Consider the following 22449-nt stretch of genomic DNA (forward strand, 5'->3'; position numbering starts at 1 on the left):
TTTTCTGCTTTGTTGTCTATGTTTAATTTGCGTAATTCAAATTCAAATTCAATTTCGAAAAAGTATTTTTTTTATCTGGAAAATCATTAACGGAGGCGGGCAGTTAATAACAACCGCCTCCGTTAATGCTTTAACGGAGGCAGACGACTTTATTCACCCGCCTCGGTTAATAAGTTAACGGAGGCGGGCGCCTTAGAGTAACCGTCTCGGTTAATAGGTATTAACCGAGGTGGTTTCATTATGGCAACCGTCTCGGTTAATAAATTAACGGAGGCGGTCAGACCAACCGCCTCCGTTAAGGCCGTATTAACCGTTACCTTTTGTTGGAGGCGGATGGTTTGCCCGCCTCCATTAATCTATTATGCCCGCCTCGGTTAAGTTTACAGTAGTAGTGCTAATCCGATGCACCGGCGGGCCAGGGCAGGCCGAGCTATTTCTTATGATTTTCTACTTTATTTCAGGTTATTACGGGTTAGGTTAGGTCACTGGTCGAAAATCATGACTCAAACCCAACCTGATATGCTGGCAGGTCAGGTCGGTTTTTTCCGAACTAGTTGGTTGGGTTGGGTGGCTCATAATCGAGTCTAACCTGGATAGGTTTTATGACAACGCGGCCGGTTTCATTTAGAACCATCAATAACTCATCATCATTATCTAATTGATTAATAATTCACCAAAGTCTGAGACATTAAGCAAAACTTCCTATATATTAATATTGGATTAGAGATGCCTACTACGCGCTGTATATGAATTGATGCTGGACAGGATTACATAATTGAAGAGGGGAAGGTAGTTAAACACTAGCATACACTGTTGCTATCTGCTTCGAGCTATGTAGATTAGAAATAATAAATAAGGCAGCTAGCAACGTCTCTCCTAGGCCCTAGCTAGCTTAGCTAGTTCTTCGTCTTCCTGGGGTCCTGTGCGATGTAGAGCCTCTTCACCGAAGCCATGAACAGCCTGCAACATCCATCATCCATGGACCATGGTCCAAACAAAGCTCAGCATCGATCGACGACGACCTCAACTAACACACCTCTACGAGCGTACGTGCAAAAGAACAGGAACGACGACAACTTACTCCCACGGCACGTCGCCGACGAGCATCCGGTCGCCCTCGTTGTCCTCGTACAGAAGGATGTACACCTTCTTGTTGCTCTTATTGGCCCCCTTCTGCGTCGGCTCCGGCTGCTCATCGTCGTCGTCGTCATCCTCTCTCCCAGCGATCCTCCACTGACCATCTGAAAAGGCAGGACAACACACAACATCCATCCATCACATTCACATCTCATGGTGATCGAGACATGCCCAAAGCAAGACGAGGGGTGCGTGCTCTGCCCTGACCTGACAGGAAGCCATGGAACATGGCCTGCAGTGCGCGCGACAGCGACGCGTACCCGCGGTGAGCCTGCAGGTCCACCTTCCTCCCGACGGCGCAGCCCTCCATGTTGACCTTCACAAACATGGTGGCTGCCGGCGCCGGGCTCTCGCCGCCGGACTTCACCTTGCTCGTCGGTTCCTCCACGGCCTTCGTGCCTGCCTGCAGGTGGCTCCTGCGGAACGCGCCCACCGGTGGCCATCCCACCAGCTGCTGCGGAGGCCGCTGGTGGTCTTGCTCCAGGGCTACCTTCTCTGCTTGCCGGGCAGCAAGGCTCCATGGGTGCACTCCAACACCAAGCCATGGATCACCGCCACTGCCACAGCCGCGAGCGCCATTGTCTGAAGAGATGCCCAGCCTGAGCTCAAGGCTGCTCATCAGGACACGACTTCCCTGCATCTTGCAGCCATTTTATTCTTCTTCACCTGAAAGGTTAGTGACCAAGAATACAAAAAAAAAAAGCTACTCTATCAAGCTCATCTCTCTCAATGTCAATCCTGTTGAGCGGAGCCTCACCACTGTCTTCGTCTTCCCGTCGGCTCCCACCACTGTGGGGAGGATCTCCTTGGTGTGGGGGACGAAGAGGCGGGGCGCGGGCACGAAGACGGGGCACGCGCCGGATCTCCTTGGCTTGGGTGACAGCGACGGCGAGCACAAAATCGACAGACGGTGATGGCGGCGGTGGCTAGGGTTCGACAAACAAGACACCACAACGGAAGCCGCTAGGGTTCCATGCGGAGAAGAGAGGAGAACTCCTCGGCACGGAACTTGGCGCACGACGGAGGTCCGCGAGCACAATCTCCACTCGGTGGATGACGGCGGCGGCGGTGCAGAAATCCGGCAGTCCTTCGGGGTGAGAGAGGCGAGTGGAGACTTAGAAAAATCAGGGGTGAGAACGCTGCACTTATATAGGCGCGGATTAACCGAGGCGGGCATGCGCGTACAAGGCCGGCAGGCTCATCTCTCTTGATGTCAATCCTGTTGAGCGGAGCCTCACCACTGTCTTCGTCTTCCCGTCGGCTCCCACCACCGGCTTGGAAGAGAACTTTGAAGAAAACAACACTACAACTTTGAAGATCAAGGATGGAAGGCTCCATATTATACGTGGCAGGCCATGCCATTATTGCCAACATGACTTCAGAAGAATTTTGCGATCAAATTATATTTATTTTCAGACACTATAACTCAGCAGTCCTCTAGCTTGAAGCTGACAAAAATAAACAATGTTATTACAATATTAGAGATATCAGGTCATTTAGCTTGTCATTACACATCACCAGATTTGGCGCACACCAGAAAAGGGAAAGCAAAATAATGGATTCTTCATGTAAACACAGGCTGCCTTTTTTTTTCAAAATCATGTCCTTTGACTATTAATCAATCACCACCGATGCATCAGTATCATGTAGTGCAGGTGCTGGTACAAAGTTTTGGAGGAGGTCAAGCCAAATATGCTCACCTAGGTCCCCATACAGATACTGGTGTGCAATCTCATGAGCACACCAATTACAATCATGGGGTACAAATACCGCATCAGTAAAAATGAAATTGAGACTCATAAAAAATCTAGTGTCCCTAAACTAGACAGCGGCACGAGCTTGATCAAAAGCTGTGGACTTCAGGGCTCAGACAAGAGAAGAACAATATGTTTCAATGATGATACTTATCATGCCATTTGTTGAGGCTACCTCTAGGGCTCTAGAGCTTTCGGACAAGCCAACTTCTATGCACATGGGGCATCATGTACAACATCTATTGATCCAGCACCAGCCACAACCACTGAACGCTTATAACGGCGTAACCAGTGCAGAGAGCTCCCGCTCTGTGCGGGGTCTGGGGAAGGATGTCAGTGGCAAGCCTTACCCTCGCCTGTGCAATACGAGGAGACCGCGACTCGAACCCAGGACCTTCCGGTCACAGACGGTAAGACTCTACCGCTTGCACCAGGCCCGCCCTTAACGCTTATAACGGCCGCCTCCGAAAATAATCGATTAACCGTGGCGTTTGTCTTACGGTGTCCGCCTCGGTTAATCCATTAACGGAGACGGATGTCGTAAGGCAACCACCTCGGTTAATCATGGATTAACTGAGGCGGTCGCTGGGCTGGCCGTCCGGCCACCCAATAACGGAGGCGGGCAACCAGCCCGCCCGCCTCTGAGCCCCATTTGCAAACGATGCGCAAAAGATTTTGTGTAGTAGTGTTACCTTTCATAATAATAGTGGTGGGTAATCTAAAATAATTCTAGGTGTTATTTAAATTATCTTTCAATATGGCAGATGTTAGTAGTTCACATTTAGATTTATGTGTGGTTATCTATGTTTTTTCATAATGTAAGCAATGGGTAATTTCTTTTGGAAAACTAAATAGATTAATTGCTATGATTCTTTGTGTTGTGTCGACTAGAGTCAACTAAATTAATGGTCAGAATTTTCTGATTATTATGAAAATTTTCAGAATCTATCCTTTTTCAAATGCATCTTGTGAGGATTAATGTGGAGGTCCGTTGGTTTTCTCTAGTTAGTAATATTAAGATATGTATTGTTGTTTTTTACATTGCATGACTGTAGGTCTTTAATATGTGTTTAGTTAAAATATAAGCTTAAATTATATCAACTCTTGTTGTACCCCTTTATGACGTCATGAAACTATATTTTGGCCTTTGACTTTTGGTCTTGTTAGTTGTTGTAATTTCTTTTATCCACATGTTAAGTTGAAAGTTGAAAGTGTACTGCTTACGATATTTTTTTATTTAGTTTTTTGTTTTGTATTTTATTAATATACAGAATGTTCTAGAGTACACTCTTAGTTACTACAATGGCTTCAAAAATCAACTATCAAAGAATTGATGTGTAGTAGTATTATTTTATAAAAACATAGAGTGATTAAATTAAATTAAATTACAAACATTTATATGCCACAATGTTTCAATAAAAATGTATAAATTTATCTAAAGTTAAAGCTTACAAATTTGTTATCATGGAATATTAATAGACTTTAAAGTGAATGTTAGTATTATTGGTACGTGGTTTGTTAAGAGCATTTCATGTTTAATAAACTAAATAAATATTTATTCTAATATATGCAATTTACTCAGCCTACATGGTGGAACATAGAATTTAAGGTTACTTTAAATTTAATAGTTGCAGAAACATGTAATATAGAAAAACATATAGCATACTTTATTGTTATTAAATTGTTTTTTTAATAGCTTATGTTGGTATTCAGACGTTGATTTGTGATGTTTTAAATTATTTTTTATAATGGCGGGGATGTAGGTAATGTAGATAGAAATTAAAGTCACTTTCATCTTTTATAATAATGGAAAATACGGGTAATTCAAAACCATATTTTGGGCTAATTTGCTTTATCTATCATAATGGCATAGGTACTAATTTATATGTAAATTTAGAGTTACTTTGTATTTTATTTCATAAAAGCATATGCGTGTAATCTAGTATATACAAATTTAGGTGTTATTTTCTTTTCATAATAGCAGAAGTTGATAGTTAGACGCAAATTTAGGGAGTTATTTTATGATTTTTTTCAAAATGGCATAGGCGGGTAATTTTTTTAGAAAATAGAAGAGATCCGATGGCTATTATTGATAATGATGATTAAAGTCTACCAAATCAAAGTAGGCTCAATGTTTCAAATTAAAGGGATACATGCGTGCATCTGCTCCGCGGGACCGGCCGTCGTCGTGTGGCATAGGCACGGCTGGTGGCATATATTGGATAGAGAACACATTGTAATGACATGGTTCGAAATAGATATACTGTAGTGGTGTACCTCCCTTAGCGAAAGTCGTAATGGCATCAATCTAATTAACCCTTCTTTTAAAAGTGAAAGTCGTAATGGCATCAATCTAATTAACCCTTCTTTTAAAAAGGAGAGGGGGTAAAACAAAACAAAACAAAAGAAGCAAAAGGCTGAAAGAATCATCACTTCATCAGCACCACGATGCATGTATCTTGTGAGATGAGAATGGGAAGAAAATAAAAAGCAATGCCAAGCTTTGCAGGAAAGACAAATAAGGCGGTCTCCCAATGCAACAAAGAAGAAAAGCAGCGTCCATGCATATAGTAGATCAGATGCTGCAACGAACAATGCTAATGCAAGCAAGCAAGGGATCTGCTGGCTTGTGCGTGTGCTTTTGCTTTTGCTTTTGCTTTTTGTTGCCTGCTTGTTGGGTCGAAAGGACTAGCGTAGCCAGAACGACGTACACGGCAACAGCTGGCTCGCTACTTCATTATTCCAATTCCATCGGCTTCTTCCGTTGGTGTGTCCGTCATATCGATCCACCAACTCACTCTCCATCATCTTCCTCTCCTCTCCTCTTCCGCAGAAACTAAATTGTTTTTGCATTCAAAAAAAATTATCCATTTGCTTTCTTTTCTTTTAAAACGATCGAGTCGGTACCCTGCCTCTCGAATCGATCGATCTCCCTGCTTCGTCAAGCGTCCAAGCATTGGATCGTTCAATTCATTCATCTCGTCCAAGCATCTTCATCTCCCTTGTTCCTCTTCCGCAGAAACTGAAGGTACGGTGTGTGTGTGTGTGTGTGTGTGTATATATGTGTGTGTGTGTGTGTACATTAATTAATTCTTACTCATCCCTACTACTGGCACTGATCGACTCACTGACGACAGGCGTGCACACAGGGAATCAAATGCACTACACGTTGGGGATCGGATAGGTCTTCTTTCGATGATCAGATATGCTACCTGATTAATACGGTTGATCCAACGATAACCGTCGTCTGCGCGTCTACTCCCTGTTGAGATATATAATTTGTTCCTCTTGTACACTAGCAGAGGAGTTTCACCATGGCACCAGTAACGAAGGTACCCCCTAGCTACTCTCATGTTTTAAATAATTATGCATATATATATATCAATTTCCTAGCTACTTTGTTTTCTTTACCAAATTCCTTATATAAATGCCGAGCGGATCTTAACTAGCTAGCTGTCCCCATGTTCCAGTGGATCGTCAAAGCAAGAGATGTCGTTGCCGCAAGAGAGGAAATACTGAATCTTATTCAGGGGAACCTCAAGAACAACATAATCTACTTTGATGGGTGGAATGGCTTTGGGGCAACCGCGGTTCTTAGATCCATAGCACAAGCAATTCCATCTATGAAGTCTCCTCCTCCAAAATTATGCTTTGGCAGAACCATTTACATTGATTGCTCAAGGTGGGAGAGTAAAAGGGTGATGCAGAGAAAAATTGCAGAGCAGCTGAAACTTGACCGGAAGACCATGGCCATGTTTGAGGAGCAAGATGAGGAGGATGACTTCAACGGAGTGGATCATGGATCTAGGGATGTGATACGACAAGTTTCAGCAATGATTGACCAAACCCTAAGGGAAAGTAGATTTATGATGATTTTCTTCAATGGAAGTACTGATGAGGTTTCCCTAACCGAATTTGGTATTCTAGAGTATGTCGGCATGATAATATGGACATTTGGAAGAAGGTTTGTGACTATGCATGAGTTCCATAGCATTCCGAGACTAGCAGAGAATTTAAGACACACAGGCCTCTTCATTTGGACTTATCAGACTATGCCTGAGTACTTATCAGACTCACAGCTTAATGCAATGTTTCGTGAAGAGGCTGCCAACATAGCTGCTCGTTATCCATTTCTGCGGGACATTGACTTAACAATGGTCATAGATTGTTGTTGCTATGGTTTTTTCCTGCGTCGCAAATCTCACAACACCATTGGATTGGAGTGGGCAGCTCATGCTCCCAACTTCTGGATATGTGATGGGATCATTCAAAAAGGGGACAAAACAAGGGAAATTGTCAATACGTTGGATTCAGAAATAAATTTTAATGGTGATGATTCCCTGCTTGGTATGGCGTTTGATAAGATGACGGAACATTCAGAGTCTTCTCATCTGCTAGTTGAAGATGAAGATGAAGATGATGGCAGTGTTGATAAATATAAAAAGAGGCCTTACCATTGGATTTCTGTCACCTCAAAGAATAAGATGCTTAATGACAACATGCAAACTATACTGGCAACGACATCATCAATCTTCCTATCATTTGACAAGACTGTGAGTGCACCTAGGTTACCAAATACCTTGTTTAAACAGTGCAACAAACTTGGTGTGCTGGTTCTCTCATGTTGTGCCTTCAGTTTTGTATCCCCTCCTTTCCTCCACTGCAATAAATTAAGATTTCTTGGGCTGGGCAACTGCACACATCAGAATAATAATACAAGTAGTGATCCTGAAGGACGGGACTATATCACCAAGTGGGCATTTCTGCAAAGCCTGTGGGTGCTTGACCTGCGGTACACAGACTAGGGTGAGATCTTATCACTAGTAGAGAACAGACCTTTGATCCAAGGGCCAAATCAGGCTCTAGTCCCGGCATTTTTTGCGCCCGAGACTAGAGAGACCTTTAGTCCCGGTTGGTGGATCCAACCGGAACTAAAGGTCCCTTGCCCAACGGCTCCTGCGCCAGGTCATTGTGGCAGGGGACCTTTAGTCCTGGTTGGATACACCAACCGGGACTAAAGGTCGACCTTTACTCCCGGTTGGTGGATCCAACCGGGAGTAAATCTCTTGTCCCGGCTGGTGGCGTGGCCCGTGGCTGAAAACATACCTTTAGTCCCGGTCGGGTCCACCAACCGGGACTAAAGGTCCACCCTATATACCGGCCGGCTTCTTCCTCCCCGAGCCCGCCCGAGAGCTCAGTGTTCTCGCTCTTCCATCCATTCTTCTTCGATTCTCCGTCGATTTCTTCGATTCCTCCGTCGATTCTTCGGTTCTAAAGGTTACCAACTTCAAACTCTCATGTTTCATCATTGTCTTATCTCATTTTGTTCACTATATATAATTATATATATATGGTTCTTTATTGTGGTTTTTTTCATTTGTAAGCAATTTGAGCTCAAAATCACTTAAAGTTTGCATATTTACATTAAGGAAGGTTAAAGTAGCTATTAAAAACTAGTATTCACCGTTCATTTGTAGCATGCATAGCATACTTCATTGTTTAGAGATATAGAGAATTTTAGAGTTTTTTTTAATTTTATTTGATTATAAAATGAGAAATTTATAGTGTATTAAAAAATGAGTATAGAGAGTAGATGGCAACTGCTTCCGGGTCCTCGGCCTCTCATGGGTTCCCAAAGCGACTTAGGCCGGGCCTCCCACTCATTGCATGCGGCAAGTGTTGTGATGAGACGAAGATTGTGATGGAGTACCTAGTGAAGAAGGAGGGTCCGAACAAGGGTCGCATTTTCTACAAGTGTCCGGATCGCAATGTGAGTTATTTTATCGTATTTAATGACTATGGTTAGTTTATACCTATTTTCATGATGGTTGTGATTAAAGTTCTAATTTATGTTTTAATTTCAGTGGGATGGCACTGGATGTTCAGGCTTCTACTGGGAGGAAGAATATGTTGAACTCGTGCAAAAATATCTTGCACAACAGGCAGATATGGTGGCTAATGATGCAGTGATCCAGCCAAAGAAGCCCAAAGATGTTGAACAAACGGGAGATCTGTTTGTTTTAGTTGAGATTGGTCGCGAAATCCTTGTTCTGCTGAAGTGCATTTTAGCTTTAGTGTTTATAGTGGTAGTTGGGATTGTCTACATTGTAGCGAGGCTTTCTTAAATTTATAGCTTTTGTGGTGGTATGCATGTTGTATAGTTAACTAATTATGTTCTAGGTTTTAATACGGTATTTATGTCATGTAATACAGATGAGTCGGCATTGGATGTACAATGCTGATCGTCGCTCACAAGAGTTCATGGACGGCGTGCATTCTTTGTTACGTGCGGCCGAGGCAAACAAACGCGATGGTTTCATGTGCTGCCCATGTGCCGTATGTAAGAATACGATGGAATATGCTAACTCAAAGACTCTTCATTCACACTTGTTCAAGTCAGGTTTCATGGCAAACTATATTTGTTGGACGAAGCATGAAGAAACCGGAGTTTTAATGGAAGAAGGTGAAGAAGAACAATGGGGCGATGATGACATTTTTGCTGAATATGGTGCCTTCAATGATACTGCAATGGGGGAAGCTGAAGAAGAGGTGGGGGCAAAGGAGAAACCCACTGAAGAAGAGGCGGGGGCAGAGGAGGAGCCCGCTGACGATCTTGGTCAGGCCATTCGTGACGCACAAAGAGAATGCGAAAGTGAAAAGGAGAAGATCAAGTTCGACCGCATGCTAGAGGATCACAAGAAATTGCTATACCCAACTTGTGATGCGGGGCAGAAAAAGTTAGGTACCACATTGGAATTGCTGCAATGGAAGGCAAAGAATGGTGTATCTGACAAGGGATTCGCGGAGTTGCTAAAAATCCAAAAGAAGATGCTTCTGAAGGATAACGAATTGCCCAGCACTACGTACGAAGCAAAACAGGTAGTCTGCCCTTTAGGATTAGAAATCCAGAAGATACATGCATGCCCTAATGACTGCATCCTCTACCGTGGCATGGAGTACGAGAAGTTGGATGCATGCCCTGTATGTCACGCGTCGCGGTATAAGATCAGGCGAGATGACCCTGGTGATGTTGAGGGCGAACGTCCCAAGAAGAAAATCCCTACCAAGGTTATGTGGTATGCTCCTATAATACCACGCTTGAAACGTCTTTTTAGAAACAGAGACCATGCAAAGTTGTTGCGATGGCACAAAGAAGACCGTAAGGTAGACAATATGTTGAGACACCCTGCTGATGGGTCCTAGTGGAGAGCAATCGATAGAGAATTCTCCGAGTTTGCAAGTGACGCAAGAAACTTAAGGTTTGCTTTAAGTACGGATGGTATGAATCCTTTCGGGGAGTAGAGCAGTAGTCACAGCACTTGGCCTATTACTCTATGTATCTACAACCTTCCTCCCTGGTTATGCATGAAGCGTAAGTTTATTATGATGCCGGTGCTCATCCAAGGCCCAAAGCAACCTGGCAACGACATCGATGTGTACCTGAGGCCACTAGTTGAAGAACTTCTACTTTTGTGGAATAAGCCAGGTGTACGCGTGTGGGATGAGCACAAGCAGGAGCACTTTGACCTGCGAGCATTGTTGTTCGTAACAATCAATGATTGGCCAGCTCTAAGTAATCTTTCAGGACAATCAAACAAGGGATATAATGCATGCACGCACTGTTTCGGTGACATGAAAGGTATATTCTTGAAAAAGTGTCGCAAGGTCGTGTACCTTGGGCATCGATGATTTCTTCCTGCAAATCACCCCGTAAGAAAGAAAGGCAAGCATTTTAAAGGTAAGGCAAACCACCAGACCAAGCCTCGCAACCGAACTGGTGAGGACGTCCTCGATATGGTCAATGATGTGAAAGTAATATTTGGAAAGGGACCTGGTAGCCAACCTGTTTCGAAGGACGCCAACGGTCATGCACCCATGTGGAAGAAGAAGTCCATATTTTGGGAGCTACCCTATTGGCAAGTCCTAGAGGTCCGCAGCGCGATCGACGTGATGCACCTGACGAAGAATCTTTGTGTGAACCTGCTAGGCTTCATGGGCATGTATGGGAAGCCTAAGGACACAATTGAAGCATGACAGGACCTGCGGTGTTTGAAAGAACGAGACAACCTGCATCCAGAGAAGACAGATGATGGACGCCAGTACTTAAGTCCTGCCAGCTACACTCTTAGCAAAGAAGAGAAGGATAGCTTGTTTGAATGCCTAGATAGCATTAAGGTACCGTCTGGATTCTCCTCGAATATAAAGGGTATAATAAATGTGCCAGAGAAGAAATTTGGACACTTAAAGTCCCATGACTGCCACGTGCTCATGACTCAATTGCTTTCAGTTGCATTAAGAGGAATTCTACCGCCAAATGTACGTCTAGCCACTGTGAAGCTATGTGCATTCCTCAATGCAATTTCTCATAAGGCAATCGATCCAACGGATCTAGCGAAACTATAGAACGATGTGGTTCAATGTCTTGTCAGCTTTGAGTTGGTGTTCCCTCCTTCCTTCTTTGATATCATGACACACCTCCTAGTTCATCTGGTCAAGGAGATTACTATTCTCGGTCCTGTGTTCCTACACAACATGTTCCCCTTTGAGAGGTTTATGGGAGTCCTGAAAAAATATGTTCATAACCGTGCTCAGCCAGAAGGAAGCATCGTCAAGGGCTACGGAACAGAGGAGGTCATTGAGTTCTGTGTTGACTTCATTCCCGATATTAACCCGATTGGTGTTCCTGAATCGCGACACGAGGGGAGACTAAGTGGAAAGGGGACACTAGGGAAGAAAACATATATTGGTAAGGGTGATGATTATTTCAATAAAGCACACTACACAGTTCTACAGAACTCCGCCTTGGTAGATCCGTATATCGAGACACACAAGAACCTCCTCTGATCTGAGTTCTCAGGGAAGTCTGAAGCATGGATTATGCGTCAGCACATGGAAACTTTCAGCAACTGGTTGCGAAAAGAATGTCAGGGTGATGAGAGTATTGATGAGGAGTTGTATTTGTTGGCTAGACAGCCATCGTGGCATATCCTCACATACAAAGGGTACGAGATAAATGGGAATACATTTTACACAGTAGCACAAGATAAAAGGAGCACCAACCAGAACAGTGGTGTCCGCATAGATGCCACCGACCCTAGTGGGAACAAGCAAACATATTATGGCCGCATAGAGGAGATATGGGAACTGGACTATGCATCTCATTTTAAGGTACCTTTGTTCAAGTGCCAGTGGGTAAAGACGAATGGAGGCGGCGTAGTAGTCGACAACCAGTATGGAATGACAACAGTGGATCTCAACAATATTGGGTACAAAGGCGAACCGTTTGTCCTTGCGAAGGATGTGACTCAGGTGTTCTATGTCAAGGATATGTCTACAAAACCGAAGAGAGGGAAAAACGACAACCACCCAATCAATGATGAGCCAAAGCGCCACATAGTTCTTTCAGGAAAAAGAAACATCGTCGGAATCGAAGACAAGTCAGACATGTTAGAAGATTATGAAAAGGATGACCGAATTTCACCCTTCACAGTGAACAAAGACCCTAGCATCCAGCTAAACGATGAGGACACTCCATGGTTACGGTGCGATCATAACCAAGGGACATACGTCAAGAAGAAGTTCACTACTGTGCCCGCTTGATATATATATATTGATGTTCAATAGTGTGTATTTGAGATATTATGTAATAATTGTGAATTTATGTTTGAATGTGGGGTTATGTCACGTTGAAACGATGTGAAAACAAATTTATGTTTGATGTTGGGATTATGTCGCGTTGAAATGATGTGAAAACAAATTTATGTTTGATGGTGGGATAATGTCACGTTCAAATGATGTGAAAACAAATTTCCAGTTGAAACACAAGAGTTTTTCTAAATTTAATTAAACATTATATTTTTGCATTATCGAAATAGTAATTTAAACACAATATTATGTTTTAAAACTTGTTAAAAAAATTAAAACTTTAGGTCATAGAATTTTGCTGTGTACAATAAAGCAAAATAGAATCTATATTTTTTTAAAACATTTTTATGCCTTGTATTTAATTTTCTGTGCATTTAACAAACATTTTATCAATTGTATTTAATAAAGCAAAATAAAATCCTAATGAATTGGCGGGCAGTGAAACTGCATGTTTGTTGCCCGCCAAAACACCTTTAGTCCCGGGCCCTGTTAACGCCCGGGACTAAAGGACCTTTAGTCCCGGCTGGTGGTTGAGCCCGGGACTAAAGGTTCTCCACCTTTAGTCCCGGGCCCTATGAACGCCCAGGACTAAAGGACCTTTAGTCCCGGCTAGTGGTTGAGCCCGGGACTAAAGGTTCTCCACCTATATAAGCGCCTGCTCGGCCCCTCTTCTTCCTCCTCCCCACTGCCCTAAGTCTACCGCCGCCGACGCCGACGCCGCACCTCGCCCGCACGCCACCTCGCCGACGCGGCCCACCTCGACGACACCGGCGCCCCTCCTCGACCTCGCGCCTGCCCCCGACACCCTCCGGCTCGGCCCACCGGCGCCCCGACGCCGGCCCCCGACCCCCATCGCTCGGCCATCGGTGCCCCGGCGCCCCTCCTCGACCTCGCGCCCACCGGCGCCCCTCCTCCACCTCGCATCGGCCCCCGACCCCCACCGGCTCGGCCCACCGGCGCCCCGACGCTGGCCCCCGAAACCCACCGCTCAGCCATCGGCGCCCCTCCTCGACCTCGCGCCCACCGGCGCCCCTCCTCCACCTCACGCCGGCCCCCGACCCCCACCGGCGCCCCGACCCTACGCCACACCAACACGCCGCCCCGGATCGACGGCCCTACGCTGACCCTACGCCGCCGACCCTACGCCGACCCTCAACGTCGGCCATCACCGCTCCGACGCCCACCGAAGCTCACCGCCGAGCACACGGTATATGACTTGCATTGTGTGTATGGTATATGACTTATGTGTATGCAGTGTATGTTGTAACTGCGGAGCAACGCCGCCCCGTTGTTGTATATGCGGAGCAACGCCGCCCTGTTGTTGTATATGCGGAGCAACGCCGCCCCGTTGTGTTGTATAAGCGTAGCAACGTACGCCGCGATTCGTCCTAGCGAGAACGACGATTCACCCTAGCGAGAACGATGATTCGCCCTAGCGAGAACGACGAATTCGCCCAGCGAGAACGACGATTCGCCCTTCTCGCTAGGGCGAATCGTCGTTCTCGCTAGGGCGAATTCGTCGTTCTCGCTAGGGCGATTTTTCCTTCTCGCTAGGGCGAATTGTCGTTCTAGCTATGGCGAATCGTCGTTCTCGCTAGGGCGAATTGTACATATATGACTTGTTTACATATATGAATTGTTTATATATATGACTTGTTTATATATGTGACTTAGATTTTGTTAAATTTGTTAGATATGGCTGCCCCGGGAGACAACATGGATGAAGAAATGATGAATATTATTGCTGGAGGTGATGCGCAGGATGTTGATGACGGAAGTCAATATCTAGCTCTTGAAAATGAGCAAGAAAATGTTTTGCAAGAAAATACAGGCGAGGTATATATACTAAATATATATTATATGTGGAATATTATATATATTTCTGTGTACAAAAGATATTTATTTATTATTTTTTTATATGTAGCCCTCTGGATCGGTGACCACAACGGCGAAGAGCAAAAATGTTCGAGGACCGAAGAAACCACTGGTGGGCCGGTACATAATATCGGAATTCAAGATCGAGACAGGCGAACCACTTGGTCCACATAAAAGGAAATTCGTGGAACACTGTGGGTACCTTGTAAGGGACAGAATTCCGATCAGTATCCGTGAATGGAAGAAAAAGATCAACGAGCCTGATGTTAGTTTTGTCCCTGATGTTGACAAGAATTTGCTCTGGAATGATATCCTTGCCCATTTCACGTTGCAAGCGGATGATTATGATGATATCAACGATGATGAATTGAAGGAGCTAGTTCGATCGTGGGCTATGAAGAAGATGGCCACACAATTCCAGACTTGGAAGAAATACCTATACAACACATACATCAAGAAGAACGAAACGCCGAATTGGGTTACTGCTAAGGGCCTGATCTCAAAATAGAGGGCCTATTAGAATGCTTTCGTACAGTACAAGACATCAGAAGAGGGTGAGGCACGGGTGAGAAGGAACCAAGAGAATGCCCGAAAAAAGGTATACCACCATGACATGGGATCAGGTGGCTACGATACTGCCATTTCGAAGTGGCAAAAAATGGAAGCGGACATTATTGCCAAGGGGATCGAACCAGAATCCGCCAAGTGGCCCCTACGCTCGAAGAATTGGTTTTTCGGTCATGGGGGAAGACTCGACCCACAGATCGGTCGAGCAGTGTATGGGCCAAAACTCGAAACAGCAGCACGCCGATTGGCTTTTGCTATAGAAGCCAAAGAGATTGGTGCGTTCAAACCCAATAGAGAGAAGGATGAGCTGACATATGCCATCGGGCTGCTGAACACACTGGCCGAACCAGAGGCTTAGGACACAACACTCCATGGGTTCATGGTTTTCCTGATGACAGGGAAACCTACCAAAGCCGCCAGAGAAGCAAGGAGGAGCAAGCAGCGCGGGTGGCAGTGTTGGAGGAAATGGTGCTTGAAGCAAAGGAGCGAGAAAAAGCAATGGAAGCAAGAATGCAGGAAGAAATCAGAAAGCAAGTGCAGATAGCAATGAGTGCTCAGAGGCAGGCATCAGAGCCAGGAATGAATGTTAATATTAGCCCTCATGGTCAGTTGAAAAGCAGCTGCGCTTCCACTGAGCTGCCAAAGCAAGATGACGCAGCGCTACGCTTCCCCGTGGATGATGTCACTATTCCAATGACATCAATTGGGCTACATGTTCCAAGGGGGAATGACACAATCAAGGTCGCTATCGGTGTTTTTACTCCTCCAGACCCTACCAAGACACCAAGAATCCATGGGGCACCAATACAACCTGGATATGCTAGGGTTGCAGTGGACCAAGTGAGCAAAGGTTATGAGGATCTAGTTCTTGACATTCCTGGAGGTGATGGAGAGAAGACTCTATGAGAAGCAGAGAAGGCATATATACTATGGCGCAAGCGCTACATCATTATCCCTGGGGCGTCTGCTCCACCGCCAGCAGACATTAGGTGCGGACAAAAGTTAACAAAACATTTTTTTGATAATTTTCTATGGGCATGACTAATAATAAGCATTTACTTATATCTCATTATTTTTTGTACTCACAAAGCAGAGCCTCCGCCAACCTAAGTCCAGTTGTTGCTTCTCCCGACCATCATAGTGCTCAGGGCAATGATGACGCCTTTGAAGGCACTGCTGCATCCCCACCATCTCCAACTCCTCCGCCGAGGTCTCCAACGCCTCCACCGCCTCCAAAGTCTGCACTGCCTCCAAGGCGGTCTCCAACGCCTCCCCCGCCTCCAAGGAAGCCAGCCCCTAAGAGGTTCGCCCCGCAAACGAAGCCGTTGCCCCGCCCGTCGGCAAAGAAGCAGAAAGCAAGTACTCATCCAGTTCCCCAAAAACTATCTTATGAGAAAAGTGATCAGGAATTAAAGGATGCAGTACAAAAAGATGTGCATGATTTCTTTGAAGGTGTAAAACAGGCACAACGAGCGAGGGACAACCCGGAGAAATCATACTTCTACCTACCTCCGGATCAGCTAAGAAAGAAGGTGGAACAAAAAAACAGGATTCTCTTAAGAGCGCCGCGAAACAACCGATATCGGACTATGACCGCTCTCTCACCAAGTCATATGAGGCGGCGCAAAAAAAGAAGACAGTAGGGAAAGGTGTTGCACAACTCGGACAACAATCGCAACAATCAATCCCCCCCCCCTTGTCGTTCCTAACGAATATGGTTCAAACTTAAACTTAATGGAGGAGGTAGGCGGCTATGAGTCGTTGCTTCAGTTTTATCACGACACTGGTTTGAACCTTGCCCAAGTGCTCGCTGAAGGACCATCTGCTCCGGAAGTGGATCCTTACAAGAAGTTTGTAGCAGGCCAGAGTCCATACAACCCAGAGAAATTAGATGAACTGGGTACGCAAATGTACCTGCTAAACGAGTGGTATATGTCGGCGTCTGCTACGGGACAAATCTATATTTCTGTCAGAATTAGAAACCACCATTACTTCCGTGGCAATGACATTATCTATGTCGAGCTTCCAGAATTACACCAACTATGCCACCTGGACTCTCTCGACAAAAGTCTCGTTAGCTGCTATTGTCTGTAAGTGTGATTATTTTCTACTATATTCACAATTTCTTTATTATATATTCACAATATATATTCACTATTTTCATGTATGCAGATATGAGATGACAGAACTTAGAAAGAGAAAGGATAATGATGTTGGGTTCGTTGATCCGTATGTCGTATTCAAACACCCTAACCCCCGAAGGATTATAAGCCAGAACCTGAGAGAAATCTCATGAATTTCTTAGTGAACCAACGCGACAAGAAGGAGATACTCTTCCCCTACAACTTCAAGTGAGTGTTATTATAAGTAATTAATGTCGATCATATATATGGGACATCAATATTTCCTTACTAGCTAGTTACCTCTCTCTCTCTCTCACACACACACACACACACACACACACACACACACATATATATATATATATATATATATATATGTTTATGCAGCAATCACTGGATATTAATGGTCATCGATATGGCCAATAGTAGATTGAAAATCTTAGACTCGTTGAGAAAATCACAAACGGAGTATCAAGACATGATAGATATTATACAAGGGTAATTAATTTAGTTTCTCTATAACAATATATATATATATATATATATAAATATAAATAATGACGCCGATCTCTCAACAATTATTAAAGGTTAAATTATTTTTTTATTTTATTGGGAGAAGGGTTTAGAAAAGGTTAATTGAGGAACAAAAAATGAAACATTGCAAAGAGCCATTGGATGTAATCGCACACAAAGTAAGTACTATAACTACATATTTATATTCAATTAACACCATATGATGATTTCAATTCACCCTAATTGATTTTTTTTTCGTAAAAGTGGGTTCTAAGGCAGGAGCAGGGTAACAACTACTGCGGATACTATGTTTGCGAGTTCATCATGGTGTACTCAAAGAGAACTCCTGAAGAGCGTCTCAAAGTACGTATATAAATACTTTTTCCTTCATATTATTTCGATCGTATATTTATAATTTCTTTATTGCACTCATTTGTATAAGTAATTACATGAGCAATACACACACACACACACACATATATATATATATATATATATATATATATATATATATATATATATATATATATATATATTAATACTTTTTCCTTTAACTTTTATTGAAGACTGAATGGTTGAGGAAAAGAGTCATACGACTTGACCAACTTAAAGCAATTCGAGAGACTATAGCAGGATTTTTCAATGACCAGGTCATCAACCCCAACGGCGAGTTCTACAATGACCCGAACGAAACGTGGAATCCAAATCTGGAGGAGTGAATTCCTAAGGACCTAAACAATTTATATATCAAACATTTGTAATATATATAGAGTATGGTGTACAAAGTAAGGACGCGTATATTCGTTTGTTATTTATGTACAAAGTTCGAACGAAAACTTACGCGTGCGAAGTACACATATATATTACTATTATATATTACTATTAGCAGCGTATTCAAAAATATATTTTAATATCAAAACTAACTAATCATTAAATGAAAAAAGAAACCAAAAATAGAAACCAGAAAAAGGAAAAAAAAAAGAGGGACCTTTAGTCCCGGTTGATGTTACCGGGACTAAAAGTCCTGCCGCGTGGCGTTGAACGCCAACCCTGGAGACTCCCATTTAGTCCCGGTTGGTGTTTCCAACCGGGACTAAAGGTCCCCCTTTAGTCCCGGGCGCCAAGCCGGGATTAAAGGAGGGTACCTTTAGTCCCGGATTGGTGCTCCCGGTTGGGAAACCGGGACTAAAGGGGTTTCCCAACCGGGAGCAAAAACCCTTGCTGCACCAGTGTATCTGAGGAAAATATAGGTCTTATGGCTAATATCACAGAACTAAATATAGAAGGAGCTAGGTGCTGGCAGTATACGGGTCAATTATTAGAGAAAAGGTTACCTTGCCTTCAAAGACTTCGGATAATCAAGCCTACACATCAGGAAGAGACGACATCCTTAGACATCAACAACTCATTTGTGGGTAAGAAACAGCTAGAAATACTTGATTTGTCTGGTAATAGTGACATGAAAAGCCTACAGGGAAGCCTATCAGAGGCAAGCAAACTTCAAGTGCTTATTCTAGATGGTTGCGATGGGCTTGAGAATGTTGTGCTGCACAACTCCTTGCTAAGGTCATTCAGTTTTGATGGCTATGGACCAGCATCCCATTGGACATCAACTGGCAAGCTACCTCCAATGAGTTCTCGTCCAATGGGTCCATCTGCTGTAGATAATAAGAAGGATGCCAGAGCCTGCAAGATATCTCTAGAAAGTTGCACATTGTTGGAGGATCTGTTCTTGCGTGGGCTTCCCAACCTGGAGGAGCTGGACCTCTCAGGATGTGCGATCAAGGTACTTGACTTTGGAGCTATGGTGGTGGATGTTCCGAGGCTCAAGCGACTCTTCCTGCTAGGCTGCGAGAACCTTCGTGCAATAAAATGGGGCTCATATAAGCAGTTGGAGTTGATCTGCATAGACACACGGCCTAGAGTTGGATGTGCTCGGCCATTGTCCCTTTGCGCTCAACAGAAATCCTTCCAGCCGCAGGTGCACGCAATCATTGCGGATGCTAGGCTTGCTCGGTCCCTTTGGGCTCCCATAGCTTTTGCACGTTATTTCAACATCAGCATCACCTCTTCAGCTACATGCATGGAGACTATTCAACCTGAAGCAACAACAGACAAGCAGAAGGTGACTGGATCCATTGATGACCAACGACACTATGACATAGCTGCTAGAGACATGTATTGTGACATCTTTACCAAGGTTGGTAATAGCCCAACCCCGATGCAGGCCTTCCCGCAAGGCCCAGCGGGACAATTGGATCGCCATATCGAGATTGGTGACGGAAGTCGTAGCGTGCAGAGTGAGGTGGAGCCAGATCCATCTGGTGATAATTTGGCTTCATTGATGGGAGATTATACCAAATCCCTGCATGTGCATGATGTCTCGACCTGCAGCAATGCTATGCCTAGATATTGGCGTTCCCTCAGGTGGTGCCGTGTCGAGAGGTGCCCCAGCTTGCACGCCGTCTTTCCTCCGGGCTCAGAGGATCTTTATGGTAAGCTGGGGACCATCTGGGTATCGGATCTCCGGATGGCTCGTTGTGTATGGAGCAAAGGTGTCATCTACTATTCTGATTATCGCTTCAGAAGCCTGCGGCACTTGCACCTGCGCTGCTGTCCAAGCCTCCAGTTCGGACTTGCGATGGGTGAGCGTCCCTCCTTCCCTAGCCTGGAGACCATCCACATCGTCCGCTGCGGCCAACTCAGACACGTCTTCGTACCGGGTGATGCTGACGAGAAGTACCAGCATACAAGCGTCGAGTTCCCGAAGCTGACCACCATCCACCTGCACGGCCTACCAGCGCTGCAGCAGATATGCGAGGCCGCCGAGATGCTGGCGCCCGCGCTGGAGACCATCAGGATCAGGGAATGCTGGAGTCCTGCGCCGGCTGCCGGCCTTGAAGGGCCGCAACGAGCCAGGAAAGAGGAGGCCGACCGTGGAGATCGAGGAGGACGTGTGGGACGCGCTGGAGTGGGACGCTGGCCACCACCCTTCCCTGTACGAGGCGCAGGTGCACTCGCGCTACTACAAGAGGCGCGTGCTCAGGAGCACCGTGCTCAGGTAATAATCAGTATATTTTTTACATACGTTCCTATGGTTACGTACGTGTTGAGTGCATTTATCTGTCGTCGTTGGCTTGTTGTAGCTAGCTAGCCCAGTTAATTAATAATAATAAGACAGCTTACTTGCTCTTATGAATTGATTTAATTTGCTTCTCAATCACTCACTCTGCTGCCGACAGGTGATGGAAGAAAGCATGCATCTGCTGCTGCTGCTACCGTCGGTCGTCTCTGTGGATTACTGTTCGTGTGATGGATGATCCTGCCTGCCTGTTGATCGATCAGTTTGTTTGTTGTGTGAAAGGCCAGGGAGGTATGGGGCTTCAGGTTTGCTCCTGCCTGCCATGACGGCCGGCCAGCCGAATTGGCCTCTTCTGTGTGTTTGCATTGGTTTTGAAATAAAAAGAAAGACGGCCAGACGCCTGCTTGTTGGTGCCTGATGCCTGCACGGCGGTGTCGCGTGCAGGCCTGGCCGTGTGAGGCAGCAGCCACCTGCCTGCATGTCTGCGGGTGACAGACTGTGTTTCAGCTTGCCGAACGATAAATGATTGTGTGTTTGTGTGTGTCTGCTACCTCAGCCCAGCCCGTTTGCGAATTGTGAGGGATCAGACCAGATGCTTGTAATAAAACCGCACCTGTCTTGTCTTGTGCGATTTGATGGCTGCGCTCATGGGATTGCTTTGCTTTCTATGTATGTATCCATCTACATATGCCAGCTGTATTGTATTGTATTGGTGAACCATTAATCAAGCTACAATAATCTATGATCGAGTTTGTGGTGTGAGATTGATTTATATGCTCTCTGCTTGTGGTTCTACTCTGTTGAAGTCAAACATTGTGCATCAATACAGATGGTGATGAAGCTGGTTGCCTTTCATTACAACTAACTTGTACTAGTTGTCGGTCCTCATTGCCAGCTGCCTGCAGTGGCTGCATGCTAAAAGAACAGCAACCATAGTTGCATGGTCCACCTAGCTTGACACTTTCACCAACAAAGAGCTTCAGTATAAACGAGGGTGATAAGGTCCGATATACAGATGTTTTCTTATGTATAAACAAAACATTGTAATTATTCCTGTCACCGACAATCACTTAGATTCGCACCACACATAATGGGCCATAAAAAAATTCGCACCACACATGCTGAGCCATAAAATAAAAACTCCAACAAAGTTCAGTTCCATGAATGGGTGTCCATAGAGCTTATATTGTACCACTTGTTCACAGCAGGTCAAGCTGGACAGAAACAGAGACGCATAGACCATTCTTCAGAACAACATATTTCTATGGATAAACACTAGACGATTTTGAGGAAAGAAAACCTGTAACCTCGACAGCAGAAAGCACCTCATAATAGTTTCACTTTGATAAGTAAAGTATTCCAGCTTGTTTATGTCAAACGCACATCCTAAATAAGGTTGGGGAAGTAATAGACCTAAGCACGTTATTTTTTTGCACTGAGCTTACAGTGCTGCAAATCAAAGAGGGAGGATCCACATTGTTAAATTTTGTGTCAGAAAACATATTCTGCTAGCAGCTAGCACTTGCAGCTTGAAACCAAGCATGACAATTGACAACTACAAGCTATGGCTTTTCAAACATGGAACCAAACAATGTGATTCTCAGACTGCAACTGTTGCATGTTCAGAAACCAAGCTGATCCACATGGGCAAACATCCTAGAAACAAGTTGAAAGCCTCATTTTTAAGTGCATTCACCCTGTCCCTCAGGTAATACAGCTTAGCTCTCCTGACTTTCTTCCTGTCCAAGATCTT

General features: G+C 44.7%; 1 protein-coding gene and 1 pseudogene across 2 annotated transcripts; one reads left to right on the forward strand and one right to left on the reverse strand.

Annotated features, from left to right (window-relative positions):
* Positions 1-694: 694 nt before the first annotated feature.
* LOC136502308 (auxin-responsive protein IAA25-like) lies at positions 695-2385 on the reverse strand. Of its 2 annotated transcripts, XM_066497756.1 has the most exons (4): positions 2323-2385; positions 1345-2224; positions 1082-1241; positions 695-960 (listed from the first exon to the last, which is right to left on the reverse strand). In XM_066497756.1, exons 2-4 carry the CDS (start codon positions 1775-1777, stop codon positions 897-899), a joined length of 657 nt encoding a protein of 218 aa, XP_066353853.1. In that variant the 5' UTR covers positions 1778-2224; positions 2323-2385; the 3' UTR covers positions 695-896. The 2 variants fall into 2 exon arrangements, with proteins under 2 accessions (XP_066353853.1, XP_066353854.1); XM_066497757.1 differs by having other exon boundaries at positions 1345-2344.
* A 3275-nt stretch (positions 2386-5660) lies between these two features.
* Positions 5661-20679, forward strand: LOC136501496 (uncharacterized; annotated as a pseudogene).
* Positions 20680-22449: the final 1770 nt, after the last annotated feature.

Source organism: Miscanthus floridulus, chromosome 13, assembly GCF_019320115.1.
Source record: "Miscanthus floridulus cultivar M001 chromosome 13, ASM1932011v1, whole genome shotgun sequence".
In the NCBI taxonomy this organism is placed as follows: Eukaryota; Viridiplantae; Streptophyta; class Magnoliopsida; order Poales; family Poaceae; genus Miscanthus; species Miscanthus floridulus.

Coding starts and splice junctions, on each gene's coding strand:
- LOC136502308 (XM_066497756.1), bottom strand. CDS start 1,777: ATGCAGGGAAGTCGTGTCCTGATGAGCAGCCTTGAGCTCAGGCTGGGC. Junction 1,242..1,344: donor GTTCCATGGCTTCCTGTCAG/GTCAGGGCAGAG, acceptor CTGCCTTTTCAG/ATGGTCAGTGGAGGATCGCT. Junction 961..1,081: donor GTCGGCGACGTGCCGTGGGA/GTAAGTTGTCGT, acceptor TGGATGTTGCAG/GCTGTTCATGGCTTCGGTGA.